General features: G+C 48.5%; 1 protein-coding gene across 1 annotated transcript in view; it reads left to right on the top strand.

Annotated features, from left to right (window-relative positions):
- The window catches only part of fam49a (family with sequence similarity 49 member A), a 34,656-nt gene extending 11,413 nt beyond the window's left edge, over positions 1-23,243 (top strand). Inside the window, exons 2-12 of the mRNA XM_079753946.1 lie at positions 10,650-10,699; positions 13,982-14,060; positions 15,624-15,745; positions 16,447-16,552; positions 17,036-17,172; positions 17,627-17,704; positions 17,889-18,005; positions 18,161-18,240; positions 19,503-19,629; positions 19,929-19,999; positions 20,549-23,243. Coding sequence (XP_079610072.1) covers positions 13,991-14,060; positions 15,624-15,745; positions 16,447-16,552; positions 17,036-17,172; positions 17,627-17,704; positions 17,889-18,005; positions 18,161-18,240; positions 19,503-19,629; positions 19,929-19,999; positions 20,549-20,612 — 972 coding nt within the window. The 5' untranslated portion in view covers positions 10,650-10,699; positions 13,982-13,990 and the 3' untranslated portion in view covers positions 20,613-23,243. The remainder of the gene's footprint in view (positions 1-10,649; positions 10,700-13,981; positions 14,061-15,623; positions 15,746-16,446; positions 16,553-17,035; positions 17,173-17,626; positions 17,705-17,888; positions 18,006-18,160; positions 18,241-19,502; positions 19,630-19,928; positions 20,000-20,548) is intronic.
- Positions 23,244-23,265: the final 22 nt, after the last annotated feature.

The following is a 23,265-nucleotide window of genomic DNA, read 5'->3' as shown; positions in this document are numbered from 1 at the left end:
TGGACCTGATACGCAGATGTCTACAAATACTGGACCTGATACATGTGTACAAATACTGGACCTGATACACAGATGTATACAAATACTGGACCTGATACACAGATGTTTGCAAATACTGGACCTGATACACAGATGTGTACAAATACTGGACCTGATACACAGATGTGTACAATTAGTAGTAGAATACAAACACTGGACCTTTTTGGTAGTAGAGTACAAATACACAGAATGATTTTAAAATGTACAAATACTCCCAGATAGAACCAAGGATTTTGTAAATGGCTGTACTTGGATCAGAAAACAGGGTGAGGCGTACTGAAATATGAATAGATATGCGTGTGTGTGATGGGGCAGTCCAGACAGCCTTTCATGGGGACCCCCCACACACTGTAACTCTAGGTGTTAATAGGCCTTCTTTAAACCTTCCCGCCCCCGTGTGTGGTTTCTCCTGGAGACTCAAACAGAAGATATTTCGGGTCCCTTTGTGTTTGTGCAAAGTCCCAGAGGGGAACCCTTCAACACATCAGGAGAGGTCAGAGGAGTTTGTAGTGTAGTATTTTATACTGTCTACAGGGGTTTCACCACGAAGTCCATGGAACTTTACAGACTGACTGGACCTACAGTTCCTCTTGATGCTTTGATACTGTTTTATATTATCATGTCATCCAGCATCATGGTTCAAAACAGCTTATATTGATATCAAAAGTAACAAGAATGCAGCGTGCTGAATCACCACAGACGGCTGCACCATTGGCGTTTCCAATAGTGGCAGCGGACGTATCTGAAGGTGGTCTGACGGTAAACCTATGTATAGTCTCCAGCCGATACCTGAAACACAATCGATACCAACGCCTATTTCTCCCTACCACACCCCCTTATAGGAATAGATCGGACCATGCCAGTAATCGATGTGCAGATGATTCCGTTTCACATCCATTAACGGTTGAGCTGGCCTTGAATGTCAGTTTCAAATGCGTCAGGCCATTTTACACATGCAAATAGCCTTGAGCTATTTTGAAAGGCATAAAAGCATTGACCGATTTTAAGAGACCAATAATCATTGAGCTATTTTAAACGCCAAAAAGAATTAAGTTATTTTAAAATGCTAAAAAGCTTTAAGCTATTTTAAGAGGCCAAAACTTTATGCTATTTTAAAAGGCTAAAAAGCCTTAAGCTATTTTAAAAGCTAAAGAGCAATATGCTTTTTTAAATGCCAAAAAGCGATATTCGATTTTAAAAGGCTGAAAAACCCCTAAAACTGGCCAAAAGGTATATCAGAACAAAGGTTTCATCCCTTTTTATACAGCTAGCACAGAGTTTGTAATTATTGTGTCAGATAATTGACTTCCCTGACTTGGAACAGGAAACTCTGAATCTGCCTGCTTTGATCTTTGTAATGTAAGTTGACTTAATGATCACCTGTGGAAGGCATGACTGCACAAACCAGATGCCAAGAACATCGCATCGCGGCCTCGCTTTTACCGCTCCAGGCGTTTCCTCATTCCTTCAGGTACTTGACTTTGATCGTCTTTCACTCTCCATTTGTAATCGATTTTATTGGCTGCCTCTCTATTATTTGAATGAGCCTTAAGTATCACCACTTGCCTTCCTAATGACGTTGTCTGATGCTTTATTGATCCACCTCCCTGTGAGTCCACGTTGTGATGCCCTTTGATGGACTGTATGGACTAGCGGGGTAAGAGACGGGGAACAAAGCCAGGTCTCAGATCCTGCTGGCTCAGGTCCAGGAATCACATTGACAATCTGAAGCCTTGCAGACGGCTCGAGACTCCTTGATTGTTTGATGTGTTTAATATCAGGCTCTGGGTAAAAGATATGATTGTGGCAATCCTTTATTTTGATGGACTTTTGGGGCATTGTGTGGAAGGAACAGAGAAGACAGGAAAGTGGTGTGTAGGACCGAGGGATGACCAGGAAGTGCTAGCCTGGCTCCGCCCGCCTAAGTACTTCCGCTCAATTTGAATTCCCTTCAGTATTAGGTCTGGGTCTGAGGTATGGTAGTGGGTTTTCTCCGTCTAAATTTTCTGCGTCCAATCAGCGAACAGAGGGAGTGGCTGGGATCAATGACGTTTAAGTCAGCTCTCGCTGACGGACACCTTCACGCACGGTGTTCGGTTTGTTTACAGCCTGCGAGCAATGTGATTCCTGGCCAAACGTTAGTGATTGGTTATGGCAGATCCAGAGTGGCACTGGGCAGATCCAATAGTTTTAAACTTCAACAGACACACGCCTTCAAGTGAGTTAACGTTTGTCAATTGAGTAGGTCCAGACTCTCTGTACTTGTGAAATGAAGTACGAGAGTCTGGTAGGACCAGGCTAACGTAGTGCAGGAGCACAGGGCGGAATCAAACCTGCGGTTTTATTGGCCCTTGTGGTCTGGGCGCTCGCCGGTGGAGCCACTGAACTCCGGCCAGTCTTTTTGTGATCGGCCCTTAAAACAGCAGCCAGGTTTCCACACCAGAGAACCCACACCATTCATAAGCCCCCCCCAGCGCCCTGCGGCTGACCCAGAGCCTAAACAGTCTCGTCTGCCTCCACCACAAGAGAGGGACTCGGGCCACACGCCCCCCGCCCTGTAGCATGCTAGTAGCATGCTAGTAGCATGCTAGTAGCATGCTAGTAGCACCAGGCCAGTGTACACATATGGAGGACACTGTGGATCCGTCTTCTCGGCTCTGTCCCGTTTCTTACAGGAGACCTGTGGTTTGGGTATGGGTGGGGCATAGCTGTAGGAGGGGTTCCCTGTGCTCACCGGACTGTACGATAGTTAATTATCGTTTATGAATGTATATATATCCAGCCAGATATTGTATCGTGTGTTTCGGTCTGTCCTCACTGGAATAAAGTGTGTGTGTGTGTTTGTGTGTGTGTGTGTGTGTTGTAGTCTTCATGTATTGGAGACACACTATGATGTTAATCTATCGACTAGAGTTCCCATGCCAGGCTAACAAAGCATGGCGGAAATACATGTCAATTCCCAATACAACAACGGCTCTATTTTCAAAGGGCACATTGTTCTGTAGAAGATAATGATTAGATAGTATCTCACTGGGCTATAGGGGGTTTACAGCACAGGCCTGTGTACTGTATATGCAGAACATGCCTTTATTAATAGGCAAACAAATATTGTCTATCTTGGTTTTTACAGGATTCTCCAGCCGTACGTTCACACGTGCACTACTTTCCCATGTGCACTGCATTCACACATGCACAACTTTCACTCGTGCACTCCTGTACCACGTGCACTACATTCACACATGCACTACAGTCACACATGCACTACTTTCACACGTGCACTACATTTCACAGGTGCAATACTTTCCCTCGTGCACCAGAATCACACATGCACCTCTTTCTCACGTGCACATCTGTAATCCATGCAATGCCACTGAACTGGAGTCCAGCACCGGAGCCACAGGCTCACAATAGGCTCTTGTTTCCAGGGGAACAATCCCCCGGTTCTTTTGTGGGCCGACCTGACGTTGGTGAAACGTTCACAAGTCCCCCGGTGGTTCATTCTGCTGCTGGAGTCCATTGGCTGGTTAATGTCCCTGGTTAATGTCCCTGGTTAATGTCCCTGGTTAATGTCCCTCTGGTTAATGTCCCTGGTTAATGTCCCTGGTTAATATCCCTCTGGTTAAGGTCCCTCTGGTTAATGTCCCTGGTTAATGTCCCTGGTTAATGTCCCTCTGGTTAATGTCCCTGGTTAATGTCCCTGGTTAATGTCCCTCTGGTTAATGTCCCTGGTTAATGTCCCTGGTTAATGTCCCTCTGGTTAATATCCCTCTGGTTAATGTCCCTGGTTAATGTCCCTCTGGTTAATGTCCCTGGTTAATGTCCCTGGTTAATGTCCCTGGTTAATGTCCCTCTGGTTAATGTCCCTCTGGTTAATGTCCCTGGTTAATGTCCCTCTGGTTAATGTCCCTGGTTAATGTCCCTGCTGGTTGATGTCCCTGTGGGATGCAGGGCCTTCCCTTGTCTCCCTGATGGTTGAACACAGGGTGGGGAGTGAGGTTTTAAAACGGACCCTGATGTTGTTTTACTGCTCGTTAGAGAGTAAAGTTCAGACGGAGAGGAGCTTTTCTTTGAATAAGTAATTAGAGTCGCAATTATATTGCGTAAACGTTGAGAAAATACAACTCGGAGACAACCTGAGGGAGGATTTCTGCTGTCAGATGAATGAATTCCGGATGATAAAACCAGTGCCATGGACACCACAGCATCGATGATACAAATTAATAAACAAAATCCCATGGTTGATTCTTTAACCAATTCATTGTTTTTCGACCATGACACACTCCGACCCCTACACAGCTAAACCCTGATCAGCTATCCCCCTATCCCTACACAGCTAAACCCTGATCAGCTATCCCCCTATCCCTACACAGCTAAACCCTGATCAGCTATCCCCCTATCCCTACACAGCTAAACCCTGATCAGCTATCCCCCTATCCGCTGGCTGTTGCTATGCAGAAGTAGAACGACAGAAGTTCCTCAAACTGCCAGACATACAGGGAATGCCTGAGTGGCAAACACACACACACACACACGTGAATGCACACACACGCGTGAACGCACACACACACTAACACACATGAATCCAGATGAACTCGTTGAAGGGAGGGATGGGGGGTGGGGGGCGTCTTCCAGCCGAGTGAACCTCCACTGAGGTCTCCCCCCTGGGTGACCCAGGGAGGGCGGGGCTGACGTCAACACGCCGGGGGCCAGATGTGTCACTCTCCCTGTTCTCTCCTGGGTGTCCCCTCCTAGAGACAGGAAGGGTGTGAGGGGCTCTCACCGCCTCTGCTCCGTAGTCCCGTGTGTGTGTGTGTGTGTGTGTGTGTGTGTGTGGGTGTGCGTGTGTGCGTGTGTGTGCGTGTGTCTCTCTCACTCCCTGTTTCTGGATCAGTCTAGTTTATCTCTCTGTCTCTTTCGCTCGTTCTCTCTCTCCATCTGTCCGTCTGTCTTCCTCACTCTCTGCCTCTCTGTCTCTCCCTGCCTCACTCGTTCTTTCTCTCTCCATCTGTCTCTTCCTCTCTCTCTCTCTCTCTCTCTCTCTCTCTCTCTCCTTCTGTCTCTCTGGTTCTCTCTCGCTTTCTCTTTCTTGTTCTCGTTCTCGTTCTCGTCCTCGTTTTCTCTTTCTGTCTGTCTGTCTGTCTGTCTGTCTGAGCATGTACGTGAGTTCATCCATGTGGATGATGGCTCTGTAGGATGGAACCAACAGCCTTCCAGCTCTGTGCCTTCTGGCTGATTCCACCAAACACCAACACTACCCTAATCCAACACTAACTAACCCTATTGCTGTGGACTGTGGCTTGGGAAGACCTGTACATAACATCTTATGATTTTTATTGTTCAATATATATATTTTTATTATAATTGTTTTCCAATGTCATTAACTTTGTTTTTCATTGATCTGAATTCCTTATCAATATATCTATATTTTTTAAAGACTTTAACGATCCTACGATCTATCATGGGAGATATTAACGAGATCCACCGTGTGTGGGCCGACTAATTGATGAATCGACCAATCCTACAGCCCTAGAGATAAACGATGCATTAACATCCAGCTAGCGTTCCTACTCTCGCCCGTAGCACTGCAACGTTTCCATGGCGATACGCCTATGTTTCCATGGCGATAAACCTATGTTTCCATGGCGATACACCTATGTTTCCATGGCGATACACCTATGTTTCCATGGCGATACACCTATGTTTCCATGGCGATACACCTATGTTTCCATGGCGATACACCTATGTTTCCATGGCGATACACCTATGTTTCCATGGTGAGTCCATGAAAGCCCTTGATAGAGTTATGTCGTTTTGAATTTACAGCAGACGATGAACATAATGCGTAGCGTGGGTTAGGGTAAATGGGTCATCCCCGCCCCCCACGGGCCAGGTTAGGGGGTCACCCCCGCCCCCCACGGGCCAGGTTAGGGGGTCACCCCCGCCCCCCACGGGCCAGGTTAGGGGTCGGATCAGCGAGCATGCACGACTAAACGCTCCTGAGGACCTAAAGGAGAGCGGCGCAGTCTGTGGTAATGCGGCCCGTCTGCCCCCCCTCCCTCAGTGTGGTCCAGAGTCATCAGATCTCTGCCCCCCCTCCCTCAGTGTGGTCCAGAGTCATCAGATCTCTGCCCCCCCTCCCTCAGTGTGGTCCAGAGTCATCAGATCTCTGCCCCCCCTCCCTCAGTGTGGTCCAGAGTCATCAGATCCCTGCTCACCTCTCTGTGATGACCAGGGGACAGGAACCCACCGGACCGACGTCTGAGGGGGGCTTCAGAGAGCCCGGCGTTCCGCTCCGTCCAGCAGAGAGGACCCTGGGAAGTGGAGTCTTTGGTGCTCTGAACCTCTGCGCCGGGCTTCAAACCCAGTGGTTCTCCCTAAGGAACAGTGTTTACACTGCCAGACCTCCTTTATTCGGTCACTTGATCGTTCTATAGGGAAGTCATTCCTGTGTATTTGTAGGAAACGGGAATACATGAACGTCTCCCGTTCCAACTGTTATATGTGTTGGGTGATATACGATCCCCTTTGATGTGGCCGTCTGTCACAGCCCTGACAGACACCATTGTTTTCCATTGGAAAAAGGGGTAACCCACCAGACTAGCTGTGTGCTTGTGTGTGTGTGTGTGTGTGTGTGTGTGTGTGTGTGTGCGCCCCCTCTGGGTTTCCACTCTGTCGTCTACTATATGCTTCTCGTGTCTTAACGGCCACGCCGGCTGTTACCATGGCGACGGCCAGTCCAGACATGAGCCCGGGGCGTGTGTGTGTTGTATTTGTGGGGTGGACAATGGGAACACCCATCTCTTTAATGTACTGAGTGTGTGTGTGTGTGTGGCTGTGTTCAAAGTATTGATATTTCAACAGTCAATATTCCTTCTCATTGACATTGAATTGAAAGAATGTATCTCACAAATATTCTGTTTTCCTAGTTCATTTTTATAGTGTTTCTATGTGAATGATAGAAATATGTTTTATTGCCTTCTTGGCTTTAAGTTCTCGGTTGTGTGTGTATGTGTTTGCCTGTGTGTGTGTGTGTGTGGGGGGGTGTGTGTGTGTGTGTTAGCGCGTGTGTTTGTGTGTGTGTTTGTGTTTGCCTGAGTGTGTGTTTGTCTGTGTGTGTTAGCCCGTGTGTGTGTGTTTGCCTGGGTGTGTGTGTGAACAGACCATGTTCCTGATGGTTTCACTAGCTTCCTGTATAATGAATGAGTCCAGGACCTGAGCGCTGAGCCAAGAGGTCTCTAGAGGAGCAGCCGTTAAACAACCTCTCCTTCTCCTGTCACTACTGGCCTGGATCGGTGAACTCTGCTCTGAAGAGCTTAAAGGTTGTGTCAGCGTTTCTAGGCCGAAACATAAATGATGACGTTCATCTGATGGTTCCTCACGTCCCGCTAGCTGCCCGCCCCGTAAGCAGGCCGTCTCTGTAGGCAGCCTGCGCTCCGAGATCGTACACAAAAACAAATGGTACTACCAACCACTCAAAACCAAAATAAATAGTATTCTAACTAATCACCGACAAGGGCTGGGTGATGTGGGGTTTTGCGCTGCGTTCACGATAGTTTTTACTGGATGCACGAAACACGGAAGGGAGGGGCGAGCTGGCTCTGTGTTTGGGATCTCGCTTCAAACACCAACGAAGAGACGTCCCCCAGCATCGCTGATACAACCTTTAACGTTCAGCATTCATAAGGCAGTCGCTTTATCGCAAGTGACAGACGGTTTGATGTATTTCATTAAGCAGCAGGTAGTGGGGTTGTCCTCTTGCTCAAGGGTGACTGTCCCTCGACATTGGCGTTGGAACCTTTTTGCTGGGGGTCAATCCAGGCTAACCCCTCCTACCCGGACACACCTTTAAAAATGCCAGGATTGGCTTTTCATTGAACCCCTAGAGGTTAAAAGAGGTAAACCAAGAAAAACGTGTCTTAGTTCACGTGCCCTGCCCACCGATTAGCCTCGTCACACATCGTTAACACGGGGCGCTCGTTTACCTCGCCTTGCTAATCCCGGCCTCCTAACGACCCGGCGTCGGCCTATCAGGAGGCTTCCTGACAGCCCTGCTCATTAGGCTCGTTAACGTGATGGACGACGGTGATGAGGGTTAGATTGAGGAACCGCCTCATTAACCTCCTTCACAGCTTGTTTGATTCCTCTCTTTCTCTCTCTCTGTCTCTCTCTGTCTCTCTGTCTCTGTCTCTCTCTCTGTCTCTCTCTGTCTCTCTGTCTCTCTCTCTCTCTCTGTCTCTCTCTCTCTCTCTCTGTCTCCCTCTCTCCCTCTCTCTCTCTCTGTCTCTCCCTCTCTCTGTCTCTCTCTCTCTCTCTCTCTCTCTCTCTCTCTCTCTCTCTCTCTCTCTCTGTCTCTGTCTCTGTCTCTGTCTCTGTCTCTCTCTCGCTCTCTCTCTCTCTCTCTCTCTCTGTTATTTTTTGTCTAATTGGGTTATAATTGATATTAGGAATCTAAATGAGCTGTGATTATTCTTAGTGATATTTTTTAAACCCATTGACTTCACTGTGTCTCACATGGCGCCTTGGGACATTTGTCTGTGCCTTAATGGAGGTAGACATAAATGGCTGGGCTGGCCAGTGTGTGTTACTGGGAACACTGGGGTGCAGTGGGTTCCCCCATACCCCTGTGTTTACAGGAAACCACCAGGTGGTGTAACGGCCGTAGCGCAGCGTGCGGCCGGTGGCTGTCTCTGGTCAGAGGAACCCGTGGAACACTGGTCTGTTCTCCGGAGGGGGGCGGAGAAAACATGTTTGTTGGTTCAGGGCCCCTGGGGGTCGGCCGGGCAGGGGCCCTGGTTTACCGGCTGCCTGGTCACCTTCCGGAGGGTCCTTTGGGGGGCTTCAGTCTGAGGGGCCGCTCTGCTGCTGCAGCCCTGGCACCGGCGCGGGTTTACACGCTGGCCATAGAGGTGCACCCTTCAGCCCGGTAACGTTATCTCTGTGTTCTGGATGGGGGGTGCAGACACTTTGTATTGAAATGAGGCCTAAATCCTGTCACTATAGGTTTTATTGACCATAAACCTTTGTACTTGCATCCCTTCTCGCTGTGTGTGTGTGTGTGTGTGTGTGTGTGTGTGTGTGTGTGCGTGCGTGCACGTGTGTGTACATACTGGATGGTACACGGGGCATGTGCACATGTGACAGTTGGACCCGGTGTGATGTCACACGGCGTCGGCCACTCGCGTGTCAGCTCACTGAGCTCTGAGCATCTGCCGTCCATCCATCTACCCATCCATAGACGCCTAGCAGGTTGACAGATGGGTGTGTGTACACACACACACACACACACACACACACACACACACACACACACACACACACACACACACACACACACACACACACACACACACACACACACTACAGGCAATGCAGGCCCATTGTGAGAGGGTTAGTGCACGCGTATGCGTGCACTAACCCTCTCACAATGGGCCTGCATTGCCTGTAGATAACGCTGCCTAAGCAGGCCCTTTATGAAGCTCTCCTCTTGCGTGTACAAGACGGGGAACAGAACTCAACTCTTTTTGGTTAAAAAAGGTAAATTGCCACGTCGACTTCTCCTGTTAATCACAGGGTTGCCGTCCCCTGTGATACTGAAGCTCGCACGCCCTCTTGTTTGCCCTCTAGCTTGTTTGATTCCTCTCTTTCTCTCTCTCTGTCTCTCTCTGTCTCTCTGTCTCTGTCTCTCTCTCTGTCTCTCTCTGTCTCTCTGTCTCTCTGTCTCTCTCTCTCTCTCTGTCTCTCTCTCTCTCTCTCTGTCTCCCTCTCTCCCTCTCTCTCTCTCTCTCTCTCTCTCTCTCTCTCTCTCTCTCTCTCTCTCTCTCTCTCTCTCTCTCTCTCTCTCTCTCTCTCTCTCTCTCTCTCTCTCTCTCTCTCTCTCTCTTTGATGCATTACGGGGAGGTTAGTGTTGGTGTATATGAACTCACAGTAGCTATGCTAATGTTTAATGTCAAGCTACTTGTGTGGATTGAACACACACACACACACGTTGACGTCTATATCTCATGACAAAGAGCACACGGTAAACCCGTTTAAACCTGCTTCTCATCACACCCACTACTCAAATCCACCAGGCCAGTAATCCCGAAGCCCAGTGCAGACGAGTTACTGGTCTGCTCTGTTGAGGCCATTAGCAGCTGCAGTACACTGAAGGAAATCTAATCCTGATTGTTTATATAATGGAGACGGTGTAAGTTTCAGTGTTCAATAATGTGTGAGTGTGAGTGCACGCTGGGCCAGCGATCTAGCCAGAGGCTTAATGACTACTGTAATGTGCAGTCCTTGTGATGAGGGTCAACGTCAGGTAAGATCCCCCCATAAGGTTTAATGGAGCAGCAGTAATCTCCAGTTAATGCATCGTTGGAGCCCTCCAGAGTCCAGTGTCAGACATACTGGTCCGCTAATGGGACCACTCAGGCCCACCATCAACAACACAGTTGATGGTGGGCGGCGTTTGGAAAGTACCTGGTATTAAAGAAACACACAAACAGCAACGTTTGCATTTTGTGATGTAGAAGTATGTCCTGCTTCCCCTTTTGTACTTCTCCTTGGGATGGCAGCGTCACCCTCTGGGTGCTGTGGGTGAGCTCATCCTCTCCCTGTCTGCTTACAGGAACGACCAGCCGGTGGATGATATAGACAAGAAGTCCTCTACCAGAAAAGGTACACACACACACACACACACACACACACACACACACACACACACACACACACAGCCTGTGGATGCTGGCTCATGTTCTGGTAGTGTAAACAGAGGTAGTAGCTAAACGATTACGTTGGGATTAGCTGGCTCTCGTTGGGTTAAGCTCTCTCTTCATATCGCCGAGGTTCAGTGCGTCTATGCTGAGCAGATAAAGGCTGAGTCAAGTGTTCCTGAACTCGAATGATCTGGCCTCACTCTGACCAGTCTAAACACATAATCACATGGTCAGATTATTGGTGTTACGATTTAATACAAACTACATTTCAATTATGTAAATTATATTATGGTAAGGTATCAATGAATCAACTTGAAGCCTTCTGTTGTGTACTCTTTGGTGCCACTACTTGCGATAAACGGTCATCTATCAATACAATACAAACCTGTTCATAACATTCATAATTCATGGGATTAATAATTATCACTCAACTGTAAAACTGCACTCAAGCTGGTCATTTAGCAGACACACTCGTTCAAAGGGACTTAGAAGTGGGAACTAGTAGACAGAGTGCAGAATGGGGAGAACTAAAGGGTTAACTCAACTTCTAGTTACCAAAGAGTTTGTGACCTACAACAGCTAGTAGCAGTGACCCTGTGACACACTAACCCTGGGCTGTACACGTGGCCCTCGTGTATCTACTGTCTACAGCCGCTGGGTTTACAGTCAGCAGAGGGATAAGGGAAGACTGTTCAGTGACGTGTCTGAGGGGTTGATTGTGACGAGGGCTAATCAGCGTTCTGTCTGTCACCCAGAATAGCAACACATAAAGATTGCACTCGGTAATTAGAGCTCGTTGAGAAGATGCTGCACACTCTGAGCAAAGTGTGGCTGTGATTCAGCCTGTGAGCTGACTCAGCATCAGGGGAGGGGGACCCCATAGCTCTGGGTATCCCCATGACCATGCACCCACAGACACACACACACACCGTGAGTCAGGTTCAAACTGAGGAGCACACGCTAACTTTACGGAACAGGAGATGGAAGGACGTTTGATGTCACAATATGGAGTTGTTCAGCTTGAAGACAGAAATAGATGTGAAACGCTGTTTGGAGTGGAGGGACTGAGGGTTAGCTCAAACTGGCACAAGGCAGTAGCTTCAGGCTACTGGGAATATCTGCTGGGTTCCCCTTTGTGTGATGGTCACACAAGCTTTGGTGGGATTAGTGGCGTTTGATACGGTTACAGATATTAAATAATAAACACATTGCATTGTTCAACAGATGGGTTTCTGTGACAATCCTTGGCTTTGTTGAAACTTTCTTTAATTTGAGTTTCTGTCCATTAGAAAGAATTGGCGTAATAAATCAATGCCTAAAACTAACTTTAAGATAAAAATTCCTTTTGAACGTTTTTGTCTTTCTAATATTGAACGCGATATCCAAGTATGTGTTGATACACAAAAAAAACAACTTCCTGCTCAAACATTCCATGGACGTGATTAGTCGAGGCATCGTGATATCACGGCCCCTCCCACCTCCCTCTACTTCCTGTCCCTCGCCCTATGAAGACCCGCCCCTCTACTTCCTGTCCCTCGCCCTATGAAGACCCGCCCCTCTACTTCCTGTCCCTCGCCCTATGAGGACCCGCCCCTCTACTTCCTGTCCGGCGTGGTGGTCCTGTTGATGTTGACGTTCCCCTTCCAGCCCCTGGCTCCGCACGGACAGGAAGTAGTACAGGAAGTCTGCTGGCGGCGGCGGGAACGCAGACGAACACGGCCGCGTCGTATTTGTCTGCAACGTGGAAAATGGCTCTGAGGGGTTGTTACTGTTGTGATGGAACCCTGTGGGGGGGGGGCTCTGGGTTCTATGGCTTGTTGACCAGTGACCACTAAAGACCCATATCCGCTGCTACAGACGCCATTGTTGCACTTTATGAATGTAGGAACAACACCGGTTGGGATGTCACAAAGTTTTGACCTATCAAGGCTCAAGTTGCGAAGTGTTTGTACCGTTTAAAGAGGGAGGCGGTGGGGGAAGCCTCCCATACAGATATGAGGGATACTTCCAGACACTTTGTGTTGACTTTTGTTTTTCTGTCCCTACGGACAATACTGGGACACACAAAAAGTAAAAGTTAAAGGCCTTTTGTCCCAGTGGATTGTAGCTGGTCATAGAGGACCTAAAGCTAATCCATGCTACCAGAGGCTAGTAGTTGTGGTGGCACGACCTGGCAGCTCTCCAGCGGTAACAAGAGAAGGGAGGGAGTGATGTGGTACTCCAGCGTGTGTGTAGCCGCGGGCTAGTGTTGGTACAGGACAGAATGCGGGGGAGAACGTGCACCAACATGAAGCTGTCAACAGCTGTGCATTCTGTCGGGAGACAGCCGGGGGCTCGATGATAAATTGGAAAACTCTGCCCCCTACTGGAGGAACTAAGTAGTAGTCCACAACATGTATATGTATGTATATAAGTGATGAGTTGGTGGATATATGAGCTACATTAGTTGATGATGATGATGGTAATGGAATATTAGATTTAATCTAAAGTGAATGTGACCCATTTAAAAAGTCATATTTTGTTACTGGACTGCGTGCCTCAGCCTCTCAGATATGTGGTGTGATCATCATGTGCTCAGCAACACACAGCCATCTCTGTTGTCTCTGCAGGCTGGAAATCTAGTTTGAGGAACACACACACACACACACACACACACACACACACACACACACACACACACACACACACACACACACACACACACACACACACTCTGAATGGGTATTGTGTAATACGTTGTTTTATGCCAGTGCTGTATAATGTAATCTGGGGTCAGATGTGTTTTCTTATCGACCCCACCGTCCTGGTAGACCCTCTGTCTCTGGAGGCCCTCACCCCCTCAACCTGACCTAATCCTCCTGGTGTGTGGAGCTCCCCATTAATGATGTCACGGCGCGCTGCACGCATTCCACAGCCCAAACCGGCCAGCCCGCCGTGACTCCTCAGCTCTGTGATTATCTACAGCAGCATCGCTCTGACTGCACACACAACAGGGATTACAGGTCATCACCTTTAGGGTTTACAATGTGTATGATCGATGTCAACCTGGGGTTTAAACAAAGGAAAAGGACTCGTGTGAAATGTGTATTTTGTGTTATTACTGATTGACTGATTTATTGATTGATTGATTGACTGACTGCTGTGTCCATACTGTGTGTTCACTGCTGTATTTTGATTGATATTACTGATTGATTGATAAAGTGTCCGTTCAGTGTGTTCACCGCTCTATCTCACTATCCTCCAGGTTGCTGGAATGGGTAACCTGCTAAAAGTCCTAACAAGGGATATAGAGAACTGTCCACACTTTTTCCTGGACTTTGAAAGTAAGTCCGGGGCGGTCCAAGTGTCCCGTTTGTGTGGGGGTGTGAGGGGATAGGCGGGGACTCGCTGGGCGTCTGCGCACACTGATGACATCACGGGTCTTTTACCCTCCTCTTCCAGAGTATTCCCTTTGCCTGTTCCAGAACGCCTATGTTCTCTTTCCTACTCACTCTGTGAAGATAACCGATGACTGATGTTTTAACACCGTCTCTCTCTCTCTGTCTCTGTCTTTGTCTCTCTCTCTGTCTCTGTCTGTTTATCGCTGTCTCTCTCTTTCTCTCTCTCTGTCTGTGTGTCTCTGTCTCTCTCTCTCTCTCTCTCTCTCTCTGTCTCTCTCTCGCCTCTTTCTCTCTCCTCTTCTCTTGCAGAAACCAAATGGGGAATCTCTTAAAAGTCCTCACTTGCACAGACCTTGCACAGGGGCCAAACTTTTTCCTTGACTTTGAAAGTGAGCACTGCTTTCTGCCTGGCTGCATCTCTCTCTCCCCCCCCCATGTTCCCCCGAAGGGTCAAAGGTCACCCTGCCCCACTCTGCCTCCCTCCTCTGTGTTTCTAAAGCAGCGAGTCATAATGGGACTGATATGATGGATGATCACTGGGTTTGAATCCAAATTCTGAATTTAGGGGTTGGGAGCAGAGTTGACCCTTGACCCTTGTTGATCCCCCCCCCCCCTTCCTGTTTCCACGACTACACTAAAGCCCCCATGTGCCCACTTCCTCATATCTAGCTAACCATGTCTAACCTTCGTCTCCCATCGCCTCCTCTTCACCGGCCCCTTTGTCCTTTCTGTCCTCTCATGCCTTTCGTTTTCCAGCAGTCTGTTTCTTATTTCTATGTTTACCTTCTACATCCTATAGTTGTTTTACTTTCATCACAGTGTGTCACGATGCTTCTAGTGGTAGCCCTCGTATAGTCTGCCTCCCAAGTGTGTCCTAAGAAATACTCCCGCTTCATTGTTTTTGTGTTGTCTGTTGTTTAATGCTGCACTGACTCCATCTTACATAGATTCATGTTAGAAAAGAAAATGTAATTCATTCATTTAGTATGCCTTGTTCTTGTCAACCTTTGTCTTTGTTTAATGCTTAAGCAATTAGTTAACGTTGTGATCTTCTCATTATAATGGCATACCCTGAGAGTACACACATTGTACACAAACACATTGTTTCACTGATTATAAATGCAGTGCTAACTTCCCTGTTTTTTAGTGGGTGTATTGCCCTACGGTGGCCGTGGTAACTGATGTGTGCATAACGAGCACACAGCCAGTAGCTGTGTAGCTGAGCTTTAGGACGGGACCACACCCAGACGCTGCGTACCAGACCGTCTGGAGCCCCTTATGAGCGGCCTCAGGACAGAGAGGGCTCCTTGTCATACACAACATGGATTTCTTGAATGTGTGTTCCTATAGAATTCTCTCACTAATTGTGTGTGTATCTGTCTGTCTGCGTGTGTGTGTGTGTGTGTGTGTGTGTGTGTGTGTGTGTGTGTGTGTGTGTGTGTGTGTGTGTGTGTGTGTGTGTGTGTGTGTGTGTGTGTGTGTGTGTGTGTGTGTGTGTGTGTGTAGATGCCCAGCCCACAGAGGGGGAGCGTGAGGTGTGGAAGCAGGTGAACGCCGTCCTGCAAGACTCTGACAGCATCCTGAGCGGCCTGCAGTCCTACAAGGGGGCGGGCCAGGAGATCAGAGATGTAAGACACGCACACTCACTCTCTCACACTCACTCTCTCACAGTCACTCTCTCACAGTCACTCTCTCACACTCACTCTCTCACACTCACTCTCTCACAGTCACTCTCTCACAGTCAGTCACTCACAGTCACTCTCTCACAGTCACTCTCTCACACTCACTCTCTCACAGTCACTCTCTCACAGTCAGTCACTCACAGTCACTCTCTCACAGTCACTCTCTCACACTCACTCTCTCACACTCACTCTCTCACACTCACTCTCTCACAGTCACTCTCTCACAGTCAGTCACTCACAGTCACTCTCTCACAGTCACTCTCTCACAGTCACTCACTCACTCACACTCACTCACTCACAGTCACTCACTCACAGTCACTCACTCACAGTCACTCACTCACACAGGACCGATACTAGAATTCTAATATCATGAAGGACACGGTCAGGATACAATGAGGGAACACACACACACACACACACACACACACACACACACACACACACACACACACACACACACACACACACACACACACACACACACACACACACACACACACACTGGGTACAGTGTGGAATAATAATCAGAAGTTCGTAGGCAGACCAGAACAAACCAGTTCTGAGTCTCACTGACGCCTACACTGTGTGTGTGTGTGTGTGTGTGTGTGTGTGTGTGTGTGTGTGTGTGTGTGTGTGTGTGTGTGCAGGCCATACAGAAGCCCAACGACGCGCTGCTGCAGGACCGGGCGTGGAACTCGGTGTGTCCGCTGGTCAAGAAGCTGAAGGTGTTCTACAGCTTCTCCCTGAGGCTAGGTAACACACTGCTCACCCCTGACCTCTGACCCCTGACCTCCCCTGAACCCCTCTCACCCCTGACCTCTGACCCCTGACCTCCCCTGAACCCCTCTCACCCCTGACCTCTGACCTGGTCCTGAGGCCCCACCTACCTCTTATATCTGACCTCTGACCTCTACGCCCTCACCGGTCCCCTCTCCTCTTATCTCTCTCCCCCCCTCCCCTCAGCTCCCCCCCTAACCTCTTATCCCTCCTTTCTCTCCCCTCCCCTCTCCCCCCTCCCCCTCTCACCTGTGTCTGAGGACCAGGTAGTGTCCCTCCTCGTTAAGGCTCCGCCTCCTTTACAGCTCGTTAAACATAACAATACGCTTTTTAAATGTCTTTAATTAGACAATGCAAAGACATTCCACATTACACACTAACATTTAGATTAACTGTGTGTGTGTGTGTGTGTGTGTGTGTGGGTGTATCGTGTGTGTGTGCGTGCGTGTGTGTGTGCAGAGGAGGCCCTCCAGAGCCTGCTGGAGTCCCTGACCTGCCCCCCGGGCTCGCCCACCCAGCACCTGGAGAGAGAGCAGGCGCTGGCCAAGCAGTTCGCCGAGATCCTCCACTTCACCCTGCGCTTCGACGAGCTCAAGGTACACACACACACACACCCCTACCGTCTCACACCCTAACGCTGCCCCGTCTCACACCCTAACGCTGCCCTGTCTCACACCCTAACGCTGCCTCGTCTCACACCCTAACGCTGCCCCGTCTCACACCCTAACGCTGCCTCGTCTCACACCCTAACGCTGCCTCGTCTCACACCCTAACGCTGCCCCGTCTCACACCCTAACGCTGCCTCGTCTCACACCCTAACGCTGCCCCGTCTCACACCCTAACGCTGCCCCGTCTCACACCCTAACGCTGCCCCGTCTCACACCCTAACGCTGCCTCGTCTCACACCCTAACGCTGCCTCGTCTCACACCCTAACGCTGCCCCGTCTCACACCCTAACGCTGCCTCGTCTCACACCCTAACGATGCCTCGTCTCACCAGGAGGGGAGGGGCCTTTGACTTGACCCATCTGATGGTTCTGTTGTTCTTTAGATGAGGAGTCCGGCCATCCAGAACGACTTCAGCTACTACCGGAGAACCATCAGCAGGAACCGCATCAACAACAAGAACGTACATGAACCCCCCTTTATCTGTGTAGATACGTGAACCCCCCTTTATCAGTCTAGATACATGAACCTGACCTTATAATATGTAGTGAATGATTACTGAGCGTTAGGGTTAGCACAATATGGCGAGCAACATCATGTATGAGCAGGAACTACAGAGGACTGACCTCTGATCTCCCCGCCTGCAGCTGGACATGGAGAAGGAGGTGAACAACGAGATGGCCAATCGGATGTCTCTGTTCTACGCCGAGGCCACGCCCATGCTGAAGACCCTCAGCACCGCCACCACCAACTTTGTGTCGGAGGTGAGCCCCCGGCTCGGTCCATGTCGTTGTTTACCAAACGAGGGGCGCATGTGACAGGCAACGCCGACCAATCATCACTGGGATGGTTGGTCATCGAAAAGCCCCCCCCCCCCCCCGTCCTAGCGGTCTCCTGACCCCTCCTCCTCCTCCCACAGAACAAGACCCTTCCTCTGGAGAACACGACAGACTGTCTCAGCACCATGGCCAGCGTCTGCAAGGTCATGCTGGAGACCCCGTAAGACCCCCACCCACTCACCCTTTCACCCACCTACTCACTCACTCACCCACTCACTCTCTCACCCACTCACTCTCTCACTCTCTCACCCACTCACTCTCTCACCCACTCACTCTCTCACTCACTCACCCACTCACTCTCTCACCCACTCACTCTCTCACCCACTCACTCTCTCACTCACTCACCCACCCACTCACTCTCTCACCCACTCACTCACCCACTCACTCTCTCACTCACCCACTCACTCACTCACTCACTCACTCACCCACTCTCTCACTCACTCACTCACTCACTCACTCACTCACTCACTCACTCACTCACTCACTCTCTCTCTCTCTCTCACTCACTCACTCACTCACTCACTCACTCACTCACTCACTCACTCACTCACTCACTCACTCACTCACTCACTCACTCACTCACTCACTCAATCACTCCCAGTACAGTGTGTATGTGGCTTTGTATACAGGCTCGTATTTGCAGGTGTAAATGTATTATTAATAATGAAAGCACTGCTGCCTGCAGTAATATATATATCCATGTGAACAAAAATCCTTGATTTTGCGGCACGTTTTCTTAAAAAATGCGATGAAACATGCGGCATATTTATGCAATTTTATGCAATGAAATTGCGGGAACTTGTAAAAATTGCGGGAACTTGCAAAAAACATTGCGAAAAATGCAGCTTTTCGATGACGTTCACGTCGCGTAATTACGTCACTTCATAACGTTCCCATGGCAACAGGGGGAAATGGCTGCTCTTGTGTGAAGTAAACGCAACATTTTTCAACTTTCTGCTAAGATATATGTGACTTTTTTGCAACGAAAATGCGGGGATTATGAAATCATGCAAGCCCCGCATATTTTGCGCGGAAATCTGCAATTTATGCGGTGAAAGTGCGGCATATTTGAAAAAATGCAGCACCCGCATGAATATGCAGACTTTGGCTGATTATGCGTTGAATTATGCGATCGCATAATCGCGTTTTTCTGGAGGGACTGGTATATATGGTGTTTCTTCTTTGCCTCTTTGTAACATTTTCTCTCTCTCTCTCTCTGTCTCTGTCTCTCTCTCTCTCTCTCTCTCTGTCTCTGTCTCTCTCTCTCTCTCTGTCTCTGTCTCTGTCTCTGTCTCTCTCTCTCTCTCTCTCTCTCTCTCTCTCTCTCTCTCTCTCTCTCTCTCTCTCTCTCTCTCTCTCTCTCTCTCTCTCTCTCTCTCTCTCTCTCTCTCTCTCTCTCTCTCTCTCTCTCTCTCCCCTCAGGGACTACACCAGCCGGTTCAGTAGGGATGACACCCTGCTGTTCTGTATGAGGGTGATGGTGGGCGTCATCATCCTCTACGACCACGTGCACCCCAACGGGGCCTTCAACAAGTCCTCCAAGATAGACGTAGGAACACACGCACAATCAGAGACACACACAAACACACACTGAGACAAACAGTCACTGAGAAACAAACATACATACTGAGTCACACACACACCCAGACCTCAACAAGTCCTCCAACATAGAAGTAGGCACACACACACACACACACACTGAGGGACACACAATGAGAAACAGACATATACACACACACACTGAGAGACACACACATACACTGAGACGCATACACACACTCACCCAGCCTTCAGGTGGCCTCCAGACGTCCTCACCGTGTGTGTGTGTGTGTGTGTGTGTGTGTGCAGATGAAAGGCTGTATCAAGGTGCTGAAGGACCAGCCTGCAGACTCAGTGGAAGGCCTCCTCAACGCTCTGAAGTACGCCTCCCCTCCTCCTCCTGACTCTCTCCTCCTCCTCCTCTTACTGTCTCCTCCTCCTCCTCCTGCTGTCCTCCTCCTCCTGACTCTCTCCTCCTCCTCCTCCTGACTCTCTCCTCCTCCTGCGGTCCTCCTCCTCCTCCTCCTGCGGTCCTCCTCCTCCTCCTCCTGACTCTCCCCTCCTCCTCCTCCTGCGGTCCTCCTCCTGACCCTCTCCTGATATCCCTCTAGTGCTTCATACTAACGTCACGTTAAACACACCTAAGATGTATAATATAGTATGTTGGAAGTGGCTCTGAATCTGATTCAAAGACACCTGATTACAGTCCGTGTTCTGTTTACATTAACAACTTGGTCTTGAATCCACATTAAGAAATGTGAATTTATTTTTAAAAACATTTGTGACTAAGTTTTCCCTTTCACTGTTTTATAATAAAACTGAAAACTAGATCTTGTTATCACGCTTTCAAATATTACTGGAAAAGCTTACCGTGCATGCTTTGGGCTTGACCTCTACCGTGACCTCTACCGTGACCCCTCCCTCCGCAGGTTCACGACCAAACACCTGAACGACGAGTCCACCCCCAAGAACATCCGCTCCATGCTCCAGTAGCCCCCCTCCCCCACCGCGGGTGCGTTTGTTTTTTAGTTCGCAACCATGAAGAGGACCGATGGCCTCCGACAAAAGATGTATATGTTTACATTATTTAAAAGACAAAAGATGTTGTTAATACTCTGTGTGTGTGTGTGTATGTGTGCGTGTGCGTGCGTGTATTTGCCTTCGCCATTCCTACGAAGATCCTCAGTCGCTCTGATCGTCCGTCATCACGTCAGCACACATGAGAAGAAACAAACCCACAATGCCTTGACCTGTGTTATTAAAGCAGCAGTTCATTACCTCCAGGTGGGGCGCGGATCACCTCGTCATTGACAGCCATTGGGCTCCCTCTTGTGATGTCACAAGTGGGAGGGAAATACCGGACACAAATGGGAGTGTTCTACCATATGAGTTGGGGACACGCCCTCTTGTGATGTCACAAGTGGGAGTGTCCTATAGTTTGAATGGGGGACATGCCCTCTCGTGATGTCACAAGTGGGCGTCTTCACCATTCTTACACTAGGACACTCACTTGTGACATCACAAGAGGGCGTGTCCAACGTTAATATGGCAAGACGCTTCCACTTGTGACACCAAACAACTGTGTGAACACTTGTGGTGTCACAGATGTGTAAATGGCTCTTAATGGCTGATCCGGGCCCACCTGGCAATGGGGCAAGATGGCACACCTCTGGACGCCTGCCAGCCTTAAATATCATTACTGTCGCTTAGCTAGCAAAAACCCTTGGAAATCGTCTGTTAAACATGTGAAAGACACGCCTGTCCATCTGCGTGGGCCATGTGTCGTATCTTCTCCAGCTTACAATCCCCTTTCTCTCGCTTGGAGAGTTGAGACACATGACGCAGATGTTGTAGTTATCCTGCTGCCTTGGAAGGAAGAGATCTCGCTTTTGTCCGGTGCGAGGCCACGTGGAGCTTTACTGGAGCGGTCCGCTGGGCCGACGTCACTGTGTCTACGCCGGACAATAAACCAAATGTTTCTTCACGTCGTTGTAACCTCTGTTCTTCGGGTGATATTTATGTCCTGCGTGTGTGTAAAGTGCTTCATTTAGTATTCCCTCTCGTCTCCCGGTGTTGCTTTTGTGACAGACTGTATTAAAACAAAAGTTATTAAAGAAGAAGTAAGAGGTAAATCCTGCGAGGTGTTGATGGTTCTGTCCCTCGCTCTGAGCGTCTGTGGGGGGTCCCCGGTCCGACACCAGCCAGTCCCCGGGGGTAAAAGGACAGATTGAGTGAGAGAGAGTGAACCCAGACAGGTCCTACCTAGTCTGACTATTGTGAGGGTGAGATCAACCCAGTGAACCTCTTTCCCTCTGCTCTCTCTCCTCGCGTGTCTGGAGGTCTGTCCGATGTGTCCTTGTCTCAAGGTTGATTTAATTAATTACATTTGGTTCCAGAACACTTTTGAACACAGTTGAAACAAAGGCCTTGATACGTTAAGTGTCCGGAAGGGAAGTATTTTAAGATCAAGGTTTGGTTTGGTTCCTGAATCTGACCTGGGGTTCTCTCAGTCATCCGAAATAAAAGATTTACCTCTTTTAATTATTATAGATAGTTAACCAAAGACGCATTTAATCCATGAATCACTGGCTGTGTCACATTAAAATGAAATCTGACCACGTGGTTGCAAAACGAATCAAACATGACCGATTGAATCCGAGAACTGTATTAAACAACCGTTTTCTGAGCCAGCTTGGATCAGGGTCTGAATCCACACTGAATAAACCTCAAGTGTTTTCTGATCACATCACTGCTGTCCAGATTATGTCCAACTGTGTTATATTGTTGAAGGACATTGGGCTGGGTGCACTGGTTCTATAGTAGATGGGATCCATTCGGTTACCAGTTTGTTTGAATATGCCGAGAATTTGGTCTGTAAATGTACGACTGCAAAACAACATATACTACTATTTCTTTAAGAACCACTGGATTTAGTTTACATAATTTATCTGTGCAGCCAATAAATCAACCTTTTGAAGCATTGCGGTTGCCATGGCTACAGCGGTATTCGATACCTTGACCGAGCGAACCTGTATTCCCATCTGCTTTTGTGCTCTTAAATTCATCCTACCCCATATCACACACGTATACTCACCGCTCATAAATGAACTGTACTCACAGCGTTACCTACTAATTCATCCCATATCTTTGAATAAATCCCCTGTGTTTTATCCCTGGTGTGAGTGTTAGAAACATAACTGTAAGCCATACTGGGAGGTGTGGGGGTGATGGTGAGTGAGTGTTGTGGTCACATGGGAATGAATGATTAGCGTGCATTTACAAACAACGTGATGTATGATACTGACATTGTACATGAACTGACTTGAAGTGGGCTCTTGGTATTTTGATTATAATTCTTTTTTTTTGTTAAACCTTATTCCAAAATGGATGTACACAAGCTTTCCCTTTTCTTTTTTACCCGAAATATGCTACTGTGTTATTCTGAGATTTCAACTCTGTTTTTAACTGAAACGGTCAGTTTATTGTCAGTTAACTGACAATTAATTAACTGACAGTTAATTGTCAGTTACTGTCAGTTCAGATTCTTGAGTTCTGACTCCATGTTTATAATGATTTGGCCTTGTAACGAATGGGTTGTGTGGATTGAAAATTAAAGGTGGTACATTTCTTAAATTGTCACTCTTTT

The sequence above is a fragment of the Pollachius pollachius genome (assembly GCF_949987615.1).
Source record: "Pollachius pollachius genome assembly, chromosome: 16".
Lineage (NCBI taxonomy): Eukaryota > Metazoa > Chordata > Actinopteri > Gadiformes > Gadidae > Pollachius > Pollachius pollachius.
This window is presented reverse-complemented; position numbering and strand designations above follow the sequence as displayed.